The sequence below is a fragment of the Kogia breviceps genome, chromosome 17, assembly GCF_026419965.1.
Source record: "Kogia breviceps isolate mKogBre1 chromosome 17, mKogBre1 haplotype 1, whole genome shotgun sequence".
Taxonomy (NCBI): Eukaryota; Metazoa; Chordata; class Mammalia; order Artiodactyla; family Physeteridae; genus Kogia; species Kogia breviceps.
The window spans coordinates 10,562,473-10,585,506 of NC_081326.1; the positions used below are offsets into that span (position 1 = coordinate 10,562,473).

General features: G+C 41.2%; 1 protein-coding gene across 2 annotated transcripts in view; it reads right to left on the minus strand.

Annotated features, from left to right (window-relative positions):
• Nucleotides 1-15,941: 15,941 nt before the first annotated feature.
• ARMC1 (armadillo repeat containing 1) overlaps nt 15,942-23,034 on the minus strand; it is a 35,197-nt gene continuing 28,104 nt past the window's right edge. For both annotated transcript variants that reach the window (XM_059042635.2, XM_067017157.1), the window contains exons 5-7: nt 19,247-19,363; nt 19,086-19,160; nt 15,942-18,070 (exon numbers count right to left, since the gene is read on the minus strand). In XM_059042635.2, coding sequence (XP_058898618.1) covers nt 17,879-18,070; nt 19,086-19,160; nt 19,247-19,363 — 384 coding nt within the window. In that variant the 3' untranslated portion in view covers nt 15,942-17,878. The remainder of the gene's footprint in view (nt 18,071-19,085; nt 19,161-19,246; nt 19,364-23,034) is intronic.

The window sequence follows — 23,034 nt, forward strand, 5'->3', positions numbered from 1 at the left end:
GAGGCAAGCAAGGCACCCAGAGCACAAAATCTAAGGAGGCTCTCATGCTTAGGTGCCGATCCTGCACTTGCGCAAGACTGAATCCTCCCTACATTGTGCACCGTGGGTGCCGTCCCTTGCCCCATCCTTCTCCCAGCCCAGACGAGCTCATTCTCAACAAGAAGGAAACTGGCTTTCTTGCTCTTTCCTACAATGTTTACAGCTGGCTCAAAAAGCACTAGGCGCTTGGCCTTGGCTCCTTCTCCTGGAACATACCCCACCGCGTGTATCCATATGACCTCAGCCCATGAAATCACCCCCATGGGACTTGCAGGCACGAGAAGCCAACAGGAATATGCTGAGGCTCATGCTTCTATTGTGCGGTGAGTAATAAAAGCCATTTGTCTCTGATGCAGGAGTCTGATGTCTTCAGCCAGCAGACATGAAACCTATCAGGCTAACTTGTTAGCTTGCAAGGTAAAATCAGACCCTTCACAGCTGCGGACACTCACATCTGATGCCAAACCCCCATCCCATCCGTACTCCTACGTGCATCTCAACCACGGGATGGGTGGAGGCTCCAGGACTTGTAACAATATTGTCTGTCCTTGAAACCTTCTCCCTTTCCTTCTTTAAGGCTGCAGTTCAAGGCAAGGAGGATGGATTAGGGGGTTAGAAACATGTAACTGAACTGCCTGCCTGCTGATGGTGTTAGGAATTCCTCGTTTCTCATCACTGCTGATTAGACTTGGTTCTGTCTGAGGCTGGTGGTCTCCGAAGAGGCCATGTGTGTTTCTTGGGCTACTGTCAGCCTCGCTCAGCTGCTTCCATTTCTGAGAAGCCCCTCAGGGAGGAGGAACCTAGTCCCTCTCGCCCAGAGATGTGGTAAATGTCTCTTGATGGGAGTTGTCTTCTCACTCGACCTAGGTAATTATACAGTTCCTGCCCTTCTTTAACTTCCAATTCCTTCCCAAGGATCCCAAAGAGCCTCTAGATAACTCTTCCATAGCCTCTGAGAGCTGTGGAATCCTAGAATGGGGTGGCAGTTACCACCCTCCTCTACCTGGGCATCCACATCCTTCAAACTCTGCCAACATAGGCTGCTCCTGTAGATTTCTCGTCTTCGGAAACCTCCAGACAAAAACAGATATTCATTTCTATGTACACATACTTCCTCAGATTCTACGGATATATGTCGTGCTCTCTCTAGGCTGTCCTTGCTCCACTAAAGGGACAATGCAAGACGCACTTTGGGTTCAGACTGATTCTCTTAAAGCCCCACCCGCTCTCTGGGCTTGAAAGAAACCACCCCCTCTCCTGCCCCCAGGAGGAGAGGAGGGGGGGCCACGGGCTCCAAACACCGTTTCCCCTACTGTCCCTCCTCAAGCTTCTCCTGACGTAACTGGGGGTGAAGAAAGGGATTGCTAAAATAAATTAAAATTTGGCAGTGTCGGACAGTAGACTATGGGAGAATTAGCACACTTTATTCTCAGCTTTGGGCCTTGCTGCAAATCCAGAATAATAAGAAATTTCTTATTGAATATCATGACACAGTTATTTGTAAGACATGGGTCTTTTAAAACCAGGCCAAAAAAAAATCGTAGGCATTAACTTCGCATCATTGTTAGGGTCCACTCTGAATGGGATCCACAACAGGAAACTTGGTACCATTTTCATGAGTTTTTAGTATATATGACGATAGCACAAAGGAAAGCTGGTCTCTAAGGGAAAATTTTCAGGAGAAATTTAGAACCCATTCAAACATATTAAACAGAAAAGACAACTTCATCAACTGGAAAAACAAATGTTTCCTTACTAGAAGGATAAAACTATTTTCTGACTCGGTAAGAGTACTTACAGTTAACTTCAACGTTCAAACTGCTTTTTTGTCTTGTGCACCAATGGTAATGCAACCAAAAACATCTTCTTGTGTAGTTTCAGGGTTGGCCTTAAGGGGTCTAGATCTTTACAGTAGTGATTCTCAAACTTCAGCATGCGTGTGTCAGACCCCTTTGGAGAGCTGGTTAAAACCCTAATTGCTGGACCCCAGGCCCAGTTTCTGACTCAGTAGCTACTGCTGGGGGCAGGGGAAGGAGTCTGAGAATTTGCACTGCTAACAGGTTTCCAGGGATGGCAGTGCTGCTGATCTGGGAATCACATATGAGAAACATTGCCTAGGGCATCATTTTCTAGCTCAGAGCATCCACTGCGTCCAAGCCAACCTGTCGTTTCTTTATAAAAATAGTTTTATGGTAATGCAATCACATTCATTTATTTACTTCTTGTCTGTGGCTGCTTTCTTGGTGCAACTGCAGAGTTGAGTTGTTGCAATAAACTTTAAGGCCTTCAAAGCCTTTTTTGGCCCTTACAGAATATTTTCTATTTGGTGCTTTATAGAAAAAAATGCTGATCTCTGGTCTACTACATCATCATCTAGCCCTAGTAAAGCCTGCCACATCATGTCCTGGCCTGAGGATAATTACAGAGGATAATCCTGTAAGGATGTTGCCGTGACTGGGGCTTATTTCACTAAATGTGCAATTTCATAAAATTTTATAAAAACCTCGACTTTGCATGGGTCATTTTACAGCTATATATAAACTAAAGATATTTGCTCAAAACCCTGCTTTATATTCAGGTCATTCTTTTAATTCCTTGAATGAAAAGGATTTTTTTAGAAGGTCTCCATACACCTTGGAAGATAAAGAACTATTGAAAATATCTATGTTATCCAGTCACAAAGGAAAACTGGAAGGATACAGCATGTATTATGGTGGAGTTGCATCTCGTGCAGAGTTATATACACAAGAAAAAAAGTCTCATGGAGTCAAAATTATGCTTGGAAATCAAAGTCACCTTTAAAAAATACAGTATAGGGCTTCCCTAGTGGCGCAGTGGTTGAGAGTCTGCCTGCCAATGCAGGGGACACGGGTTCGAGCCCTGGTCTGGGAAGATCCCACATGCCGCGGAGCAACTGGGCCCGTGAGCCACAACTACTGAGCCTGCGCGTCTGGAGCCTGTGCTCCGCAACAAGAGAGGCCGCGATAGTGAGAGGCCCGCGCACCGCGATGAAGAGTGGCCCCCACTTGCCACAACTAGAGAAAGCCCTTGCACAGAAACGAAGACCCAACACAGCCAAATATAAATAAATAAATATATTTTTTTTAAAAAGAAAAAATAAAATAAATTTTTAAAAAATAAATAAATAATACAGTACACAACGTTACAGACCATGTTGGAAGCAGATTCTCAACATGTCCAACACAGCCAGTTTTTCCTTCAGTGTTCAAACAGATGGCTCAATCTTTGGGTGAGCACCAGATGAAATAGTTGGCTTGCATTTGAGGGCATCTTGTATAAAAACATACTTATCTTTAAACACTAGAATCACACTCTGCACAGTGAGAAGCTCACACTACAAGGCACAAAGAATCTATGACCAACTGAGGGAGCTCACTTAGTCTGGGGAGTATTCAAGAGAAATGGTAGTCAGAAGTGACCGCATGACTTAAATCCTCAACCTCTCTCTTTTCCTCTGGCCCAGCACATACACTTGGGACTCATAAAACTTGAATGTGCCTCTGATGGGACTCCCCTATGTTCATGAAGACACTCATAATAATATAAAGGGCTTTGAGGGCTTCCCTGGTGGTGCAGTGGTTAAGAATCTGCCTGCCAATGCAGGCGACACGGGTTCGAGCCCTGGTCCGGGAAGATTCCCACATGCCGCGGAGCAACTAAGCTCTCGTGCGCCACAACTACTGAGCCTGTGCTCTTGAGCCTGTGAGCCACAACTACTGAAGCCCGTGTGCCACAACTACTGAAGCCTGCGTGCCTAGAGCCCGTGCTTCACAACAAGAGAAGCCACTGCAATGAAAAGCCCTCGCACCACAACGAAGAGTAGCCCCCGCTCTTTGGAACTAGAGAAAGCCGACGCACAGCAACAGAAGACCCAACGCAGCCAATAAATAAATAAAAATAAAATAAAATAAAAAATAAAGGTCTTTGAATGGTGGTTCATATCCCACTCCTGGTGCCAGATTCTGTTACTGCTCTGCTCAGGTTGTAAATAAAAAACATGCCCAGCAGAAACAGAGACACAGATGTAGAGAACAAATGTATGGACACCAAGGGGGGAAAGTGGCGGGGAGAGGGGAGAGGGGAGAGGGGAGAGGGGAGAGGGGAGGGGGTGAATTGGGAGATTGGGATTGACATGTGTGCACTAACATGTATAAAATGATAACTAATAAGAACCTGCTGGGGCTTCCCTGGTGGCGCAGTGGTTGAGAATCCGCCTGCCAATGCAGGGGACACGAGTTCGTGCCCCGGTCTGGGAGGATCCCACATGCCGCAGAGCGGCTGGGCCCGTGAGCCATGGCCACTGAGCCTGCGCGTCCGGAGCCTGTGCTCCGCAATGGGAGGGGCCACAGCAGTGAGAGGCCTGCGTACCACAAAAAAAAAAAAAAAAAAAAAAAAAAAAAAAGAACCTGCTGTATAAAAAAATAAATAAAATTCAAAGAAAAGATTACTTAGAGATAATGGAGATAAATCTAAAATACAGTCAGTGGGCTTCCCTGGTGGCGCAGTGGTTGAGAGTCCGCCTGCCGATGCAGGGGACACGGGTTCGTGCCCCGGTCCGGGAAGATCCCACGTGCCGCGGAGCGGCTGGGCCCGTGAGCCGTGGCCGCTGAGCCTGCGCGTCCGGAGCCTGTGCTCCGCAACGGGAGAGGCCACAGCGGTGGGAGGCCCGCGTACCAAAAAATAAATAAATAAAATACAGTCAGCTAAAAGAGTTGAAACTGATGCCTCTGTGAAAGTCGAAATGGGGGAAAAGGTAGTGGACTGCCTTCTGTTTTCATAGAAAACCTTATAATACTTGTTATTTCTTTAAACCATGCATATGTATAACTTTTGTTTTTAAAAGAATAGAAGTTTCCTGACAGCGCGGACCATGAGAGTCTTGTTCTATTAAAATCCCCAGTGCTCCACCTGGAAGAAAAAGCAACATGCCCAGGTAAACTTAAAGGAAAATGATTTATTTTTAAGATATATCAGCATCACTAACAGCACTAGTACTTTGACAGTATCATCTCTGTTTATGTCAGGGCTTTTTAGCTCCAAATAATCCTAGCTAAAAAGCTTATTGGATCATTTTGTCACCATCCACCATCTCTGACCCATGAATAGACACCATGGCAAAATGCAAACACTTCTACACCATTTAGACAAAGCTGCCATGGGGCTACTTTCCTCTGACAAAGGCAACTTAGCAGGCCGTCACTTTAAGGCCCCAACCTCATTTAGTACAAATACCAAGCCCTTCCAAATGATCACAAAGATTGTCTAAGGCCACGTTTACTCTTCACAGTAAGTTCACATGAAATTGTTTTTAAAAAGATAATAATACCTGGTTTAAAAATTTTTGTTTTAAGATTTTTTTTTTTCTTTTATTTATTTGTTCTTCGTTCCCCGACCAGGGATCAAACCCAGGCCCCCTGCGGTGGAAGCGCAGAGTCCTAACCACTGGGGCGCCAGGGAATTTCCTGTTTTAAGATTTTTAAGTCCAAGTTGACTTTCATTTCAAATAATATTAAAATATTGTCTAAATTGAGCCTCGCTTAAATCTTGTGAAGATGCGTATTAACCTTATTTTGCATATAAGAAATTGAGCATAATTAAGTCATAACATTTAGGTTAGAGCTGGACTGTAAAGCCAGGTCTCTTCTGATTCCAGGAAGCTGACTTTGTAGATTTCCCGATAAGTAAATCCATGGCTAACTTTGGCATAATCATTACAGGAACATGAAAAGTATTTAAAATAGTACACAATTATTTTAATTGTTGAATGCATAAGTCCAAAATAGGATAAGTAGCAGCCCGGGAAATAAACATTTTACAATTTTAGCAACGTGTGTAACAGGGCTAGTGAAAACTAGGGATGCCATTTTATACCTATCTTGCTGAAATAGGATAACAAAAGTTTAAAAGGTTCCTGGTAAAATCGCCTTTCCCTTAGCATATTATTCATCTAACTAAAGCAAAAAGATCGAGTAAACAATCTGCATAAACAATCACAAATATAGTTGTAGCTTAAGAAGTTTAGGGCTTCCCTGGTGGCGCAGTGGTTGAGAGTCCGCCTGCCGATGCAGGAGACACGGGTTCGTGCCCCGGTCCGGGAGGATCCCACATGCCGCGGAGCAGCTGGGCCCGTGAGCCATGGCCGCTGGGCCTGCGCGTCCGGAGCCTGTGCTCCGCAATGGGAGAGGCCACAGCAGTGAGAGGCCCGCATACCGCAAAAAAAAAAAAAAAAAAAAAGAAGTTTAGATTCATTAGAAAAATGGATAGTTTAAATTAATGTGTGAATATAAAATTAATGTAGGGAATTGAGTATAGTTACTCATACATCATTATTTGTTTGACTCAGTTTAGTAAAATGTAACTGTTTCCTACATTTAGTGTTTATGAGTGGAGATTTTTTAAACTGACCAAGCCACATTGCATTATAGCATCTGTCAATGATTAAAGAAACATCTCCCCATTAGTGATTTAGAACTTCATGATCTCCTAAAGGCTACCATAATTTTCCTTTGAGATTTAAAGAACATACATAACAACAAAAAATCTTCTGTCCCAATTTGTTTCAAAATCTGAAACTGCTACTCATTTATACCCAGATAAAATGTAAAATATCTGATCTAAATTTACATAATACTTTATTAATCAGCAAAGTTATGGTATTATTACCTACACTCAATATATTTATTACCTGCATCCCTACTTGCATGGATGATCCTCTACACGTGGGACTTTCCCGAGCACTGGAGGACATTTAGCATCCCTGGCCCCAGCACACGAAGTCCCAATAGTTCGTTCCATCACTATGACCATAACGAAGGGTGGGCATGAACCGTAAACGTGTCCCCAGACATTGTGAAAACCCTATACCACTCTCCTCATCCCCTGCAAGATGTCAGAGCAGACCTGGACAAAGTTGACAAAGATAGCCAGTTCTTTGGAAGCGGTTTCTAGGAGACTAGATATATTCAATGGAAGATGTAGCTGCGAAATTTTTCTATACTGACTTATAATTTGACTTGCTGACTTCTTTACTATTGAGCTGGGTTTAATTTTGGAGTAATACATCCCTATGGTACTGATGAGGAAAAACGAATACCGTTTATTCTAGTAGATAATTGTGTTCATTTAAGTTACAGAAGGGTTCTGAGTCAGAACTCGAAACTCGGGAATACTTTTCTCTCTTCCACCCAACCCTCAATCATCACACAGGACCTGGACCTCTTTTTAACTTGAAAGAATAAAATATAATGGAAAATCAGGCTGTAATTTTCACATATCATTTCAAAATTTTACTTTAAAAAAATTCAGATTTAATAAATTACTAAGTCAAATATTACTGATTTTATAGAGCACATTTATATGTTAGTTTTAGACATACTTTTGGAAAATTGTTATGCCTGTCCATATCACAAATATATTACACTGCAGAGCCCTTGCACAATTATTTATAAGAACTACAAACCAAAAAAGCCTTAACTGAATAAGAATTCATGGAGGCAACTATTAAAACACATGTGAATCTGAAATCTAAAAAGTAGGTGGAGAATCAATCTGCTTTCATCCTTTCTCTTGAATAGTTCATCTGCAAAAGAGGGGGGGAGGTAAAATTTCATAAAACTTTCAAATCTTCAACTGAAATTGAAACCGTTCCTGAGAGAGCACACAGGAACAGAATCTTTGTATTGAAAATAAATCAAAATATCCATTACATTTGTGTACTTGATAGTTACAAATCATAATGTACATTATAGATCCCTACATATGCACATAAACTGGCTATATTTACTTTAATAATGAGATTGCTTCTGTAGAGCAAATGATACAATAAATGTTCAACTATTTTGAATGGTTGCTATTTCTATTTTATAGTCTTCATATGTCTTGTTTTGAAAATGTAGACAACTGAAATTAAATAGTCATTACCATTCCTCTACAGTAAGTACTGATATGTTATACATGAACACAAACACTTATAAAAATATATATGCATTCCTTTGAAACAGGTGAAGAAAAATAAGAGCCATAACTTGCTAAAAAGTCATGTAAGAGGGCTTCCCTGGTGGCGCAGTGGTTGAGAATCTGCCTGCTAATGCAGGGGACACGGGTTCGAGCCCTGGTCTGGGAGGATCCCACATGCTGCGGAGCAACTAGGCCCGTGACCCACAACTGGTGAGCCTGTGCGTCTGGAGCCTGTGCTCCGCAACAAGAGAGGCCGCGATAGTAAGTGGCCCCCGCTTGCCGCAACTAGAGAAAACCCTCGCACAGAAACGAAGACCCAACACAGCAAAAATAATTAATTAATAAACTCCTACCCCCAACATCTTAAAGGAAAAAAAAGTCAGGTAAGATAGCTGCCTTTCTACTGATGACGTTTTTGCTTCTAGAGTTGTGAATTAATATTTTTTAATTTGGAGAGTTTATAAATATACAGGAAATGTGTGACACCCATTAACCAAGCCTCACAAACCAACATAATTCCATGTTTATGTAATAGAAGCTGTAATTTATAACATATACCAAATAACAAATCAAGCTTATTACAACTATCAAAGGCTTCTTCATCCTAAAATATTTATGCTTTTGAATAGTTGCCAGCTCTAAAATGTTTATGTCCATTTTAAGTATTCAATTGATTAAATTTAAACCTTCTCCCCAGCAGTGCCTTGAGAAATTTTTGAATTATATTCTTGCCCTTTTAATATATTTTTACTTGGATCATGACCTAGATTCTGGATATCTGGAGAATCCAAACATTTGTGGGTATATGTGTTGTCGAAATATTTTAAAACAGGTAATACGGGGCTTCCCTGGTGGCGCAGTGGTTGAGAATCCGCCTGCCGATGCAGGAGACACGGGTTCGTGCCCCGGTCCGGGAGGATCCCACGTGCCGCGGAGCAACTAAGCCCGTGAGCCGTGGCCGCTGGGCCTGCGCGTCCGGAGCCTGTGCTCCGCAACGGGAGAGGCCACAACAGTGAGAGGCCCACATACAGCAAAAAAAAAAAAAAAAAAAAAAAAAAAAACACCAGGTAATACTATTGGGGGCTGAAATAAAAAAGAATTTCAAGGCTAATAAACTTCAAATCTATAAAGAATATCTGCTATCAAACAGGTGGCACCATGCTGGATGCTATTTAGGGTACCCTGAGATTTATAACGGGAAACTCTTCAGAAATAAGCCCAAGGTTAAAATGAATACACTAAAAATCACACAAAAGCTGAGTAACTAATAAAACAGCAAAGATATTCAACTAAACATCAAAGGTTTTGTATATAAGCTTTTGCTCTGAATTTCAATTTGAGCCGTTTCTGAAACCAGTTGGTTGGAGGAAAGGGGCTTTCCTGAACTGAGCAAAAAGTAACATCTCTCACAAGACCTTTAGATCTTAGAAGTACAAGAACTAATTCATGGTTTTCAACCTTGGCTGTATGTTAGCATCACCCCAAAGCTGTTAAAAAATCCCCATGCCCTCGCCCCATCCCCAGAGACTGGTTCAAGTTTCTGGAGTGGGGACAATGTTATTTATTAACAGCAGGCAAATAATCCTAATGTGCAGATAGGGTTGAGACCCACGGAACTAGATGAAAGGATCAGAGAAAGCAGATCGTCATCTAGGAGTCTGACGATCTTTCATGGAAATAAACTCATCCGTGCTAATATAGAAAGTATGAGTGACTGGAGTATTGAGACTGAGCACGTTCTCGTTCTGGTTAATTTTAAACAGGCTTAAGAGAAAACTAATTCAACATGTCTCCTTAGTCCACTAGGAAGTTAATAATAGTGATATAAGAAAATTCCTAACTGGCCAATCCAGCAAGTCTCTGTTCAGCCTTAGAGAAGGATCCAGAGTTCAACTATCAAAGACCAGTCCTTCCAGCCCTCCTCTGGACTGCACTCACTTCTGAACCTCATTCTACATTAAATGTCTCTTTTCTATATCTTCTCTCTCTAGGATCCATCCCACTAGCATCTAAACATCCCGGTCTCTGCTCTCTAGAAGCACGCGTCCCTATAGATCCCTCATCAACACCCTCACCCACAATCCTATTCTTCTACTGTCTCCTAGCTCAGTGACCAACAAGCCCCTCGGGGCAGCTGCTAAGGATCCCGGGGGTCTCCCCTTACAACGAATCACCATGTCCTTCTCTGATAATGCATTAAAAAAATCTCTCAAACGTGACACCTCTCTCCACGCCCCATGCTTCTTACCAAGTCCAAGCCACCGTTGTCCGTGCATTGCAAATATGGTAATAATAGCCTTATAATGTGGTATCCTCCAACCCATTCTTCTCTCAGGCCCATTCTCCACATGGTAGCCTAAGTAATCCCTTGGGCAAATTACCAATTACCAAACCCATGTTTCAGTCTTTCCTTCCTTCCTCCCTCCCTTCCTTCCTTCCGCGTGACGGATCTTCGTTGCCACATTCGGGATCTTACTTGTGGCATGCGAACTCTTAGTTGCAGCATGTGGGCTCTAGTTCCCTGAACAGGGGTTGAACCGGGGCCCCCTGCATTGGGAGAGCGGAGTCTTAGCCACTGGACCACCGGGGAAGTCCCAAATCCACTTTTTTTAAATTAACAGACCTCAGAGAAGTATTGAGATCAAATGAATACTAAACAAGAGCAATTAGCAACTGTGAAGCATAATAAATGGTAGTTACTATTTTTAGTTTATTAATGTACAAATACTTAATAGCAATTGAACTATTTGCGTTAGTAGAGGAAACAAAATATTCAGGGACTAAAAGGGCCTATAAAGTCTTGTTTTATCTGGCCTCCACCAACATTTCCGTCTCATCTTAGACTCAACACATCAGCCTTGCTCTTACTTAGCCTTCACAAAGCTGTTCCTTTTGCCTGGAATGCTCTCCTTGTCCCACTTGGCCAACGAACTCCTGCTCATCACTCAAGTTCTGGCTTAAACTTGAATTTCTCCAAGAAGCCTATTTTGACTCCTCCATCCCCCTTCCCAGACAACATCAGGTCTCCCGAACCTCCCGTACTACTTCCAGGTACATCATATTTGTAATGAGCTGATCCATGATCTTCCTTCCTTCCCACTAGACCATGAACCCCATCAAGAACCGTGTCTATAACTCCACCCATCAGCACCACGACTGGGACAATATAGGTTTTCCAATGTTTAATAACTAACTTTAATGACCTAACTGAAAAATACCCTTAAGTGTCAGCATGAGTTGGTAATTGTTGGCATTTCTCCATCACTTTGTCTCCATTGAGCTTCACCAACCAGAGTAAGGAAAGTATCTTCTTTTTCCTAGTATTAAACTTTTATTTCTAACATAAGTTATGGAGGTGACAAACCAGCTGCTTGGCCTATTTTGCTATGACAATACTAAGAAACGGTATATAATGAAGGAGAAAAGTTTATCTGCTTCCCCATCCTGTATCATAACTAACAGCTCAGTGATCAGGATCTTAATTTAGAATACATTTTTCTTTGACTCATTACCTTCTACCAGCCTACACTTGCTACTTAACTATGCAATCAGAGTGACAAAAAATTCCTGTAGATTGTCATCCCCGAGGGTTTTACTACATATGCTTCCACAAGAAGTTAAATGAAATACTAGTAGTTCTTAATACCAAGCACCATAAGTATCTTCATCCAGAAGTCTTTATACGTTGTTTATCATCCTTCAGTAAAAAACACTAGTTTTTTTTTTTTTTACTGAATTTAACTCTCAGTGGGACTGGAAACACTTGGATTTCTCACTAGGTACAAATGTACCTTTAATTCCATGTGTGTCACGTGAATCTAATTTTTTTTAAAAAAGACCTTATATTGCCCAGAAGAACTTGATACATTAAAAAAAAAATCAATAAAATCAAAACTAAAAGTATAATTGCCCATGTAAAGAAAGTTTTACAAGGCTTTATTTTTACATACAAATTTCCTTAAAGCAGTACGCTTTTTCTCTGAGTTTCTACACGGAGAGGGAATGATTTTTTCCCTTAAAATGTATCTCCTAAAATGGAGCCCTGCCTTCTAGCTCAACTTGCAGTCTGCCTTAGGGTTTTCACCCTATTTTTTCATTCATTGGTAAAGTCAGGGTGACCGATTTTCCATGTATTGCCTTTTTCCATTTCTTACCTACCAGTCTTCTAGTGCATATTTATCTTAAGCTAAAATTTTCCCTTTTTTCCCACCAATCACAAGATTAATTTTTCTTCTGAAAATGTAACTGAATATCTGTGTCCTAATAAACTACCCTTCCACTTGGAATATTTAAACATGAGAAAATGGATACTTACGCAACTCATATTTTCACGTTAAAGTCCTTATCGGAAGAGAAGAGATGAGAAAAGAACCTCGGCAAACAGGCTAGTGCCGAAGCCATCAGTAATGAGGAGGCTTGGAGCTAGGCTTCAAGGTGGGCTTGATAAGAAGGGGGCAGGGCAATAGGAAGCCCAGCTTTGAAAGTGACCTATGCTGTTGTAAATTACAAAATAAACAGGCTTAGGAATGAAGGGACAAAAGACACAGCTAAGTGGTCAAGGGTACAGCAGACCAGGTAAGCCTGAAAGAGTTTAAATGGTTAGGAAAGATTGGCAACAGCCCAAGTGGGCAGAGAAAGCTCCGCGGAATAGCCTTGAAGAATAGATAGAATTTGGTCATTTAAGAAAAGAATGCATTTACTGAAGACTAAAGATGTCAATTCAACTAAAAATGTCTGATCAATTAGAAGAGCAGGACAGGTTACAGAGAATATTGAGAACATAAGAATAATTTAGGGCTTCCCTGGTGGCGCAGTGGTTGAGAGTCCGCCTGCCGATGCAGGGGACACGGGTTCGTGCCCCGGTCCGGGAAGATCCCACATGCCGCCGAGCGGCTGGGTCCGTGAGCCGTGGCCGCTGAGCCTGCGCGTCCGGAGCCTGTGCTCCGCAACGGGAGAGGCCACAACAGTGAGAGGCCCGCGTATCACAAAAAAAAAAAAAAAAAAAAAAAAAGAATAATTTACATTTGACACAATAAAAGTCACTAAAGGCTTAAAGCTAGGAGAGTAGAAAAATAAAAATATATAATTATTTTGGCAACTATTTGGTCACTAAGAAGGACCTCTGAGATTTAAATCTCAAACCTGGGGGCTTCCCTGGCAGTCCAATGGTTAAGACTCCATGCTTCCACTGCAGGGGGCATGGGTTCAGTCCCTGGTTGGGGAACTAAGATCCTGCACGACACACAGCGCAGCCAAAAACAAAACGAAACATAACAAAAAAACCCCAAACCTGACATTTATTTGTTATATTTAACTCGTTATTTTACTTTCAACCTTCAGTTTCCTCTGTAAAATGAGTACTAAAATCCCAGCTCACTGGACCGTTAGGATGATTAAAGGAGATTACACAAGTAAAAGCCCCAGTACATGGCCTGGAATGCAGTTAACACTCAAGTAATGTTAAATGTTACTAAGAAGTAGGTGGCAGTAATCCAGAAGTACAATAATTAATCTAAACAAGAGAAGACTCAAATTACCAAATACCCATCCCCTCGACATGGAACTACTACTATCATTGTTAATTTACCATCATAATTCATTCGTAAACACTCCCCAAATATTCGGCACACACAGTATTACACTCCATAGTGTGGCAAACACTAAGAAATACTCCCTCCCCTTACAGATCTTGATCTCAATAAGAAGTAATATACTTATGGAAAGTAACGGACCATAAATGACAGGTCCCAAACCTAAGTAAGTACCATAGCAGTTAAGAGAAAGAATCATGGGGTGAAAAATGACCACAGGGGTGTAATGGCTTTGAATAAAAAGCAATGGGAAATACCGTTGTACAGTGTGCAAGTTGCAAATATTTTTATTAAAGAAATGGGCATATCTCTTTAACGTATTAAAGAACTTCTGTAAGTCCAGTAAGAAAAACCAAATCCTTCTCCCCCCACCAAAAAATGAAAAAGGACAGAGACAACTCACAGAAAAAAATAAACAGCTCTTAAATACATAAAAAGCTCACTCTCAATCATAAGAGATCCATTTTTTTAGACCACAGAGGGCTAAATATGAGATAACGCAGTTGGAGAGAATGAAGGAAAGCAGGAAACCTCATATCGTGCTGGTGAGAGAGGAAACTGGAATAATTTCTAAGGAAGCAGAAACTATCTAAATTAAAAGCCCTCACAGCCTTTGACGTAGCACGTAGCAATTCTACATCTAGGAATCCATTCTAAAGATACACTTAGGTAGCAACATTTGTAGAAGCAAAGGATTATAATCAAAACACTGGTTGACATTAAAGCAGAAAAATGACAAAGGTACTGTTAAGATTAATCTGGCACATCAGAATGTGGCTACTCTACAAGTAAAAGTAGCCAATTTCTGGCCACAGGCATGTTTCTTGTGGCTCAGGTAGCGTTTTAAGGGTCTGGAAAAGCAACAGTCCAGAAGCTCTGATTGTTAAAAGCCCACAATCCACGTGAGGAAGAAGTGGTTTCCCCCTTTAGACAGGCTGGGCACTCTCCGTGTGTTTTCCTACGTTGTGGCCTAAACAGACTCATTTCTTTCACATACCTAACTCTTCTGGCCTCCAGACAGAGTTCTAGATTGCTAACAGACACCCGGGTTCAGTCACTGTACTGGAACGCTGGTGGTGGGACACGGGAGGGCTCAGCAGCGGACCCAGAACGCAGGCTGCCCGTGAGAGGTGGAGGCTCGGGAACTAGGCCAGGCTACGCAGTCTAGTCCTGGCTTCACCACTTGCTGGTTCTGCGACCTGGGACTAAATGAGTTACTTAATTTCTGTCTCATCTTCTCCCATCTATAAAATGGAGACATAACAGTACCTACCTCGCAGTTGTTAAGGATTAAATGAACAAATATTTGTAAAGCACTTGGCACAGTGCCTGGCACAAAATTAGCTTTTGTGAAATTTATCGCATGACCTCAGTTCTAAGAGAAATAAAAATTCACGGACTTTACACTTTAGGTACAGCAAAGGAGAGGGGAAGTCTCAAAGATGACAGTAAATGGAGATTTAGAAGATATCTATACAAAGGTACATGAAGACAAGAGATGAGTTCTTCAAGGGTCAACATTTAGACAAAAATCAAATAGCTGAGGGCTTAGCCTCAAAAAAAAAAAAAAAAAAAAAAAAAAATCCCTCTGACTGGATACAGAAAGATGCGTCACATAGAGTGTGACTAGAAAGGCAGTGTCTTGCTTGAGAATCAAAGACAAGAAGAGAATCGTGTCAAACTTCCAGTAACAATAATTCCATCTTATACTTGTACCAGTACTATATATATGTAATATTCTCCTAAAATAATTCTGTAAGAATCAGGATATTATAAGTTAATTTTAACTTCATTCAATGGAGCATTATACCCCTTCTCCTGCTTTTTGAAAAAATAAAAACCAAATGACAAAATAAATGGGGGAATTTGCCTAGCATTAATCAGCCAGAAATAAACATGCCCAGAAAAGAAAAAAAATACAGCCTGACATTTTTCCTATTTGCCCAACAAGTTAAATAGTACCCTCCATTTATTTTTTACTGATTAAAAAAAAAATTCTTTGTTCATTCTCTTAAAAAAAATATTTGAGCACTAAATACTAGCCAGGTACTGCTACAGACTTTCTCAGTTCTCAGAGAGCTAAGTAGGGGACAGACACTGGTAAATGTAATTTTAATCTAATGCGATAAACACTACAATGCATATACGTACAGGGGCACTGATCCCAACCCAGGAAGAAGCAGGTGTGGTGCTGGGAAGGAGATGAGTGGAAGATGGCCGGGAATTAGTCGCGGAGCGCACTTGCAGGGAGTGAGGAGAAGGTGCCGCGCAGTGTGGATACAAGCAGGCTTTAGCGAAATCAGTAACGCTTATACCACAAAAATGCAATATCCATTCAATTTTAATTATGTTACCTTTTATTATTTTACAATATATTTCAAAAAATGCTGTTACAGTTGCCTTAACTGCTCTCTATATAAGACCTGGAATCAAAGAACACTGAGAATTAGAACACACCAACATCAAGCTGTAATACCTACTTGTGCTGAACAATTACTATGAAAAGGATGTCGTTTTTACATAAGCAGATGTGTGGCGATGCAAATAAAACACAAACCTGTTAGAAGAGTAAACTTTGTTTCAATGGCTATAGAAAGGAGGTGGTTTTGTTTTTCAACACGTCTGGTCTGGCAGCAAGTGGTACTATTGCATTTAAAGCAATACATGCCCTGAAAGCTTCTATCTTCAGTTGTGCACATCACCTGAACCACAGAGCCCAGGTGAAAAAATATTACTCTCCATACCCTCAACACTCCTCCCTCCATAAGGTCACAACGTTCTTGAACTCAAGATTCTTGTTGGCAAACTATTTTACAATAATTCTTCTCCAGTGACACTGGATGCTTTTAGTTTTCTCTAAAAGAGAAGCAATGAAAATGCAAGGAAACCCCCCAGGGTCCAATTTTCACTTCACATTCTCCAAGGAGTAAAATAGCAGCTCTCCATGTTCATGAAAAAAGTTTTCGATTTCCTATTAGTTTTTAATCATATGAGCATTAAACTTTATCTGGAGTTAGTTGGATTTCCAAAAGAAAATTTTTTGTTGCCAAATATTTCAGAAACTTAATAAAGCATTACATATATGTAATTAGCTCTTAAATCTATACCAAAAATATATATATATATTTATATTTATTTATCTTACCTTTGCTGAAGTCCTGTTTTTTTCTGGCAGAAAGTTTAAGTGGACGGACAAATGCTGGCTTTCTTTCTTTATAAGCTAATTTGAGTCTTTTTTCTTTTCATTCAATATGACTCCGTGTTCACAATAAATTCACAAAAGGCAATACAAGGAAACACCTACTGAATAGGCATCTGCCAAGCAATTCATGTTTTAAGGTTAGACTCTACCAAATAGCACTATGGCATTATAGGCATTCCATTTCTGTTTTCTTTTTTCAAGTTTGTCAGTTCTTTACTACTTTTTTTTTTTTTTTCTTAGCAGGGGATAGTGTGTAATCACAAAGTAAGGCCTAGAGACCATTTACAGTCACTCCCAATATTAGGGTGGACATAATTCTCAAGAGCTGATATAAACCAAACTGAACAGTAGTCAACTAGAACCACATTTGGTCACATTCAAATAGTCTCCAATAACACTTTGCGGATATACATGTTTCCTTCTCGACTGATTCTGTGTTAATCTTTAAAAAATTATAACAAATAAGACTGCCAAGTTTTTGTAGAGTTGTATTTTTAGGGGTTTGTTACGTTGCAATGAATATGTTTTAATTCACAAAATGTCACTAGTAACGTCCTTTCTATAAACATGGTTGGCAAAAAAAAAGGCACAAAAGGGGAATTATAAGAAATGCTTTCAAAGCAAGTATCTTTCACGAGAAAAGGCAGAGAAAAATGTTCAGTAATTCATGCACAACTTGAGCTTAAAAAAAAAAAAAAAACTTCAGATAGGTCCTGAGGCTTGAGAAAACAAGTTTTCCTAATCACGTGCTTTGTGTAAAATAAAATGTAAAGCTGCACAAATACATGTTTGGTTTAACAGTGGACCCATGTTTTTTTAAAAAGTGAGGCAATTTAAACAAAGGAAACCAAAACACCTTCATAAACAAAGCAATTCCACCTGTAGCCTCTGTCCTTTTTACCACTTAGTGGGGTAAAATGTCCAGTAAAATGTAAAATGCAGCATTCTTAATCATGTAATCTAGAAACTTTTCATGATAACTTATTGCAAATTGCACTTGACAGTTCACCACAACAATGGAAAACTGGCCCCTTGTTCGTTTACACAGTCCTTGAGCCCCAGACTGAAGTCACCAGTAAAACGACCTGGATAAAAAGTTTGCAGCTGTGCTCAGCCAGCTGGCTCCACCCTCTGGGTGTGAGCCCACCCGGGACACGGCTTTGTCCTGCTCCTTTGTGGGACTCTCGTCCTCAGGCAGGTAGTCGGGCAGCTCTGTGTTCTGTTCTACTTCCACAGGCGTGTCTTGGAACGGGACCAGCATCTGATGCAGAGAGCATGTTAAGAGTTGTTATACAAAGTCAGCCTAATTGATAGAGGGACATGTCATACGTTAAACGTCAACTTTACTTCTCGTTCTAATCACCATATTTATTCTCAGAGGCTACATTCCTTTAAAAAGTATCCCCTTCTGTGAAGGCGGGCCCAACTGTTGAGCGCTGTGTAAGCACAGAAGGAAGAAGTACACATGAAAGTCCTGATGCTTTTCTCCTGAGGCCCCAGGAATGAGTGTTCAAACCTCTATTTAAAGATGACAAAAACAAGCATCTGGCTGCTATGGGGCCCTGAAGGGCCAATGAAACTCCCTTCTATGGAAACTCAAAAGAGCTATAGCCATATAGATTCCTTTTCCCTATCACAAAGCTAGTGCAAAGAGTAGCAAGATACAAAGACTATCACTATATATAACTTGCCCAACGATGGGACCGGATCTTTCTTTGGGGACTGGCAAAACCAATTAAGGGTTAGAAAGTATTTAAAAACCAATGCAAGGGGCTTCCCTGGTGGCGCAGTGGTTGAGAGTCCGCCTGCCGATGCAGGGGACGCGGGTTCGTGCCCCGGTCCGGGAAGATCCCACGTGCCGCAGAGCGGCTGGGCCCGTGAGCCGTGGCCGCTGAGCCTGCGCGTCCAGAGTCTGTGCTCCGCAACGGGAGAGGCCACAGCAGCGAGAGGCCCGCGTACCGCAAAAAAAATAAAAATAAAAATAAAAATAAATAAAAACCAATGCAAGGAAACCACATATCCTTTATTTCCACATAAAATCAGCACGCTATCTCCACTGAGATCAAGAACAGAGTCTGAGAGATTCTGAAATCCACCAAAGATCTCTCTCTATTTCTAAAAGTGTGAACTGTTAACCAAGAAACATTAGGATAATCTGACTCAGCCATATCGCTATATACTCAGCAGCTATTAGTCTAGAAATACTAGCAATCTGCTGACCACAAGGGATAATCAAGAGGGAGTCAAGCATAAAGCAAACTAAATAGAGCTTTTACCTCTTCTCCACTTTCGCTTTTCACAACTTGCTGAGCCTTCATAACCTTGGTTGATGCTATTGCTGATGCCAAAGCCTAGGCCAGGATAAAAAGACAACAATTTTGAACACTCATGTGTTTACCCCTAACCTCAAGCATATTTAGCCATTTAAAATACCAACCTCGGCTTTCAGATCTGAACGGATTCGCACCACACATCTTTGAACAGCCATTTGAAAAGTAAAGCTAATAACGCCTTTAATTTTTAACAAAGCCTCTTCACACAGGTTTCTCCGAGACTGAAAAAGTAAAAGCAAATTGTTATTAAAACTAGCAAATTAATAAGGGAATAAATCAAATCAAACAACACTGAACTAGTCTTTATATTTGGGGGAAAGGAGGGAACACAGGGCCAGGGAAAGCAAATGTCCCTATTTCAATTCTACAATCACATATTTGAGGGCACAGAAAGGGTGGTGCTTAGTCAAGTTTATGAAAATTTGTAAGATCCAACAAAATAATTCCTGCTAGATTTTTTTCAAGCTTCATTACTAATATTTAATTTTAATCATTTTAATCAGAAATAAATTTGCCAATGTTAATTTAAATCTTAAACCAAACAGAATGGAAGAATAATACAGAAAACATGCTGAAAAGCAGTTTCCTCAAGCTCAAGATTGGGCAAACTACAGTCCAACAGCTGTTTTTGTAAATAGAGTTTTATTGGAAATACCCACAACATCTGTTTACATATTGTCCAAGTCTAGTTTCACCCTCTAGGAGAGTTCGTAGTTGTAACAGAGGCCATATGCCTGCAAAACCTGAAGTGTTTACTATCTGGCCCTTTAAAGAAAGGGTTTACTGACCCCTGCTCTAGCTTAAAAACCTCCAGGGATAAATTCTAACAGAATGCAGTTAGAATTCGTGAGCATTCAGTGTATGAGTCACTATTTTTTAAATCACCTGGTATTTATATCACCACGTCCCTCACTCGTGGCATTCTTGGTGGTTACCACTGCATTTTCAAGGGTTATCAATATCCACTTTTTGGTTCTCATTTTCCTCTGACAACACAATATAACATACGCCCTTCAATGCTTCTTTGACTTCTTAATAATACACTACCCTGGTGTTCGCTTACACCACTGAGTATTTCATCTCTGTCTCATTTTATCTCCAAGGTCCAGGGCTAAAACTAAGGGATTTTCTTTCTACTTCATCCCTCAGTAGACTATTCAGATCACTTCAACCATCACTACCATGCAGAAGCACAGACGTCTACCTCCAATATGATTTTATTTTCATTTGTCTACAAACACATCCACGTGGATAACCAGTGGTCATCTTAAACACAAGATCCAAAAAGAAAATGAATTAAAAAGTAACTACAGTTCTCCCCATCCCTCCCTCCTCCTCCAGCCCATGCATCAAATCAACATCTCTGAATTATCCTGTTTCTGTATTGAGACCAGACTCCGATTCAGTACTTCTGAAGGGACAGGAATCAGCAAATGACACCACGTCTCTGGGTCACAGCCTAGGAAGCACTGCCTTCAATTACCTGATTCACTCTTCTCTTCTACTGAGTAAAATTAGTCTTCAAACGTATTCCCACATCCTTCAAAACAACTCACATCGTTGTTTATCTCCTACTTAAACTATTTTTCCACTCCTGTGTTTCAACACTATTCAGGCGAGGGTCTTGCACACAGTGGTGCATGGCAGCGCACAGACCCACAGGGGCTCGTGTACTGCACTGCCCCGTCTGCAAAGCTCCTTTGGTGGATTAGTGCCCAAAAGGTCCATGTTTCTCTCGTCCACATATTCAACACCAGGTAAACTTAAACGTGAACAAAAGTTTGCACAGCATATACAACATGAAAGTTAGGATACTACTAGGCTAATCTGTTTCCTATTTTAAATGTGAGGAAACCAAAAAATATAAACGTTAAGCAACTTGCCTGGTTTATCACAAGAGCCTGACATTAAATTCCAACTATGTGTGACAGTGAAAACCCAGATTCATGAGGCCAATTCATCTTTATTTTAACACAAGACATTTGCAACAGGTAAAGGGGGGTGTCCAATTCCAAGATGTAAACACAGAATCTTCAACAGAGCAAACAGGATCAAGAATTAGCTACAAAGGATGACTAACTTCTTGATGGGGATAGAGGATCAAGATTAGGTTTTAAGGGGCCTCCCTGGTGGTGCAGTGGTTGAGAGTCTGCCTGCCGATGCAGGGGACGTGGGTTCGTGCCCCGGTCCGGGAAGATCCCACATGCCGTGGAGCGGCTGAGCCTGTGAGCCATGGCCACTGAGCCTGCACGTCCGGAGCCTGTGCTCCGCAACGGGAGAGGCCACAATAGTTAGAGGCCCACGTACGGCAAAAAAAAAAAAAAAAAAAAAAGATTAGGTTTTAAGAATCATAAGCAGATAAAATTAGGAATTGGGTAAGGAGGTAGGTGGGTCAAAGTTAACTGCCTGGCAATTGCTAAGAGAAGGGTCAGGGTGGGGGAGAGAAGAGAGGGAGAAGGGAGGGGGAGGGAGAACAAGGAGGGGGAGGGAGAACAAGGAGGGGGAAGGAGGGAGGGAGGGGGAAGGAGGGAGGGAGGGGGAAGGAGGGAGGGAGGGGGAAGGAGGGAGGGAGGGGGAAGGAGGGAGGGAGGGAGGGGGAAGGAGGGAGGGAGGGAGGGGGAAGGGGGGAAGGAGGGAGGGAGGGAGGGGAAAGGAGGGAGGGAGGGAGGGGGAAGGAGGGAGGGAGGGGGGGGAAGAGAAAGAGTGTATGTGTATCAATTCAAAAGATGTAGATAGTAGCCTCTCTCAAATTTCTAAAGGCTCCATAGAAGCATGATTTGCAGCTGAGGAAATAAAGCAAAGGGAAAAATGCCTGTGACAATCCAAAATCAGGAATATCTTTCTAAAAGCCTTGATACATACACTAAAATAATGTACACTGCTTTCACCACTAGTGAGAGTAGACATGTTTCCCTGTGTAGCTGTCCAAAGCAGCAGTTAAGAGCAGGGTTCTGCAGTTAGACCCATGTCCTTCACTTACCACTTCTACTATACCAGGAAGCTATTTAAATTTGGTGTGCTTCTGTCTCCTCACCTGTAAAGTGGGACTATAAGTAGACCTTATAGTTTCATGAAATATAAATGAGTTAACACACCAGAAGGGTACCTGCAAGTACTACAATAAATGTTAGCTGATACTATTTACTGGAAATTACATCTCTTCCAGCAATTTCCCATTTTCCTGTTAGATTTTCTTTTGTTGATTTTTTAAATATATATTTTTAATTTTTATTCTTTTTAATTGGAGTATAGTTGCTTTACAATGGTGTGTCAGTTTCTGCTGTACAACGAAGTGAATCAGCTATAAGTATACATACATCCCCTCCCTCTTGGACCTCCCTCCCACCTCCACCCCCCATCCCACCCACCTAGATCACCACAGAGCACCGAGCTGAGCTCCCTGTGCTGTACAGCGGGTTCCCACTCGCTATTTTACACACGGTAATAAGGCCACTAACCTGATGTCAATTATTCATTACAAATATTTTCCTACTTGTTTTCACCTTTTAAGAAAACATTTGACAAAGCAAAAACTTTACTGTCAAACTAGAGTTCTTTCCTAAAGCAATTTATTCCACTGCCTTTATGCTTAAAGAAGCCCTTAAAGATCAAATATTAATTTAATTTAGATTTCTTTAATCTCACAGCTTAATATTTTACACTTGACTTTTTAGTACACTTTGGATTTTTAGTATCTGATAAGATTCCCCCTCCCCTTCCCTTTCCATCCCTGCAAGACTGTCAGTTTTCTGGCATCATTTATTGAACAAACTATGTCTGATGCTTCCTTTATCATAGGATAAGTTCTTATATATACTGGAGTCTGTTTCAGGACTTTCTTTACTCTTTTTAAAAATAAATTTATTTATTTATTTTTGGCTGCATTAGGTCT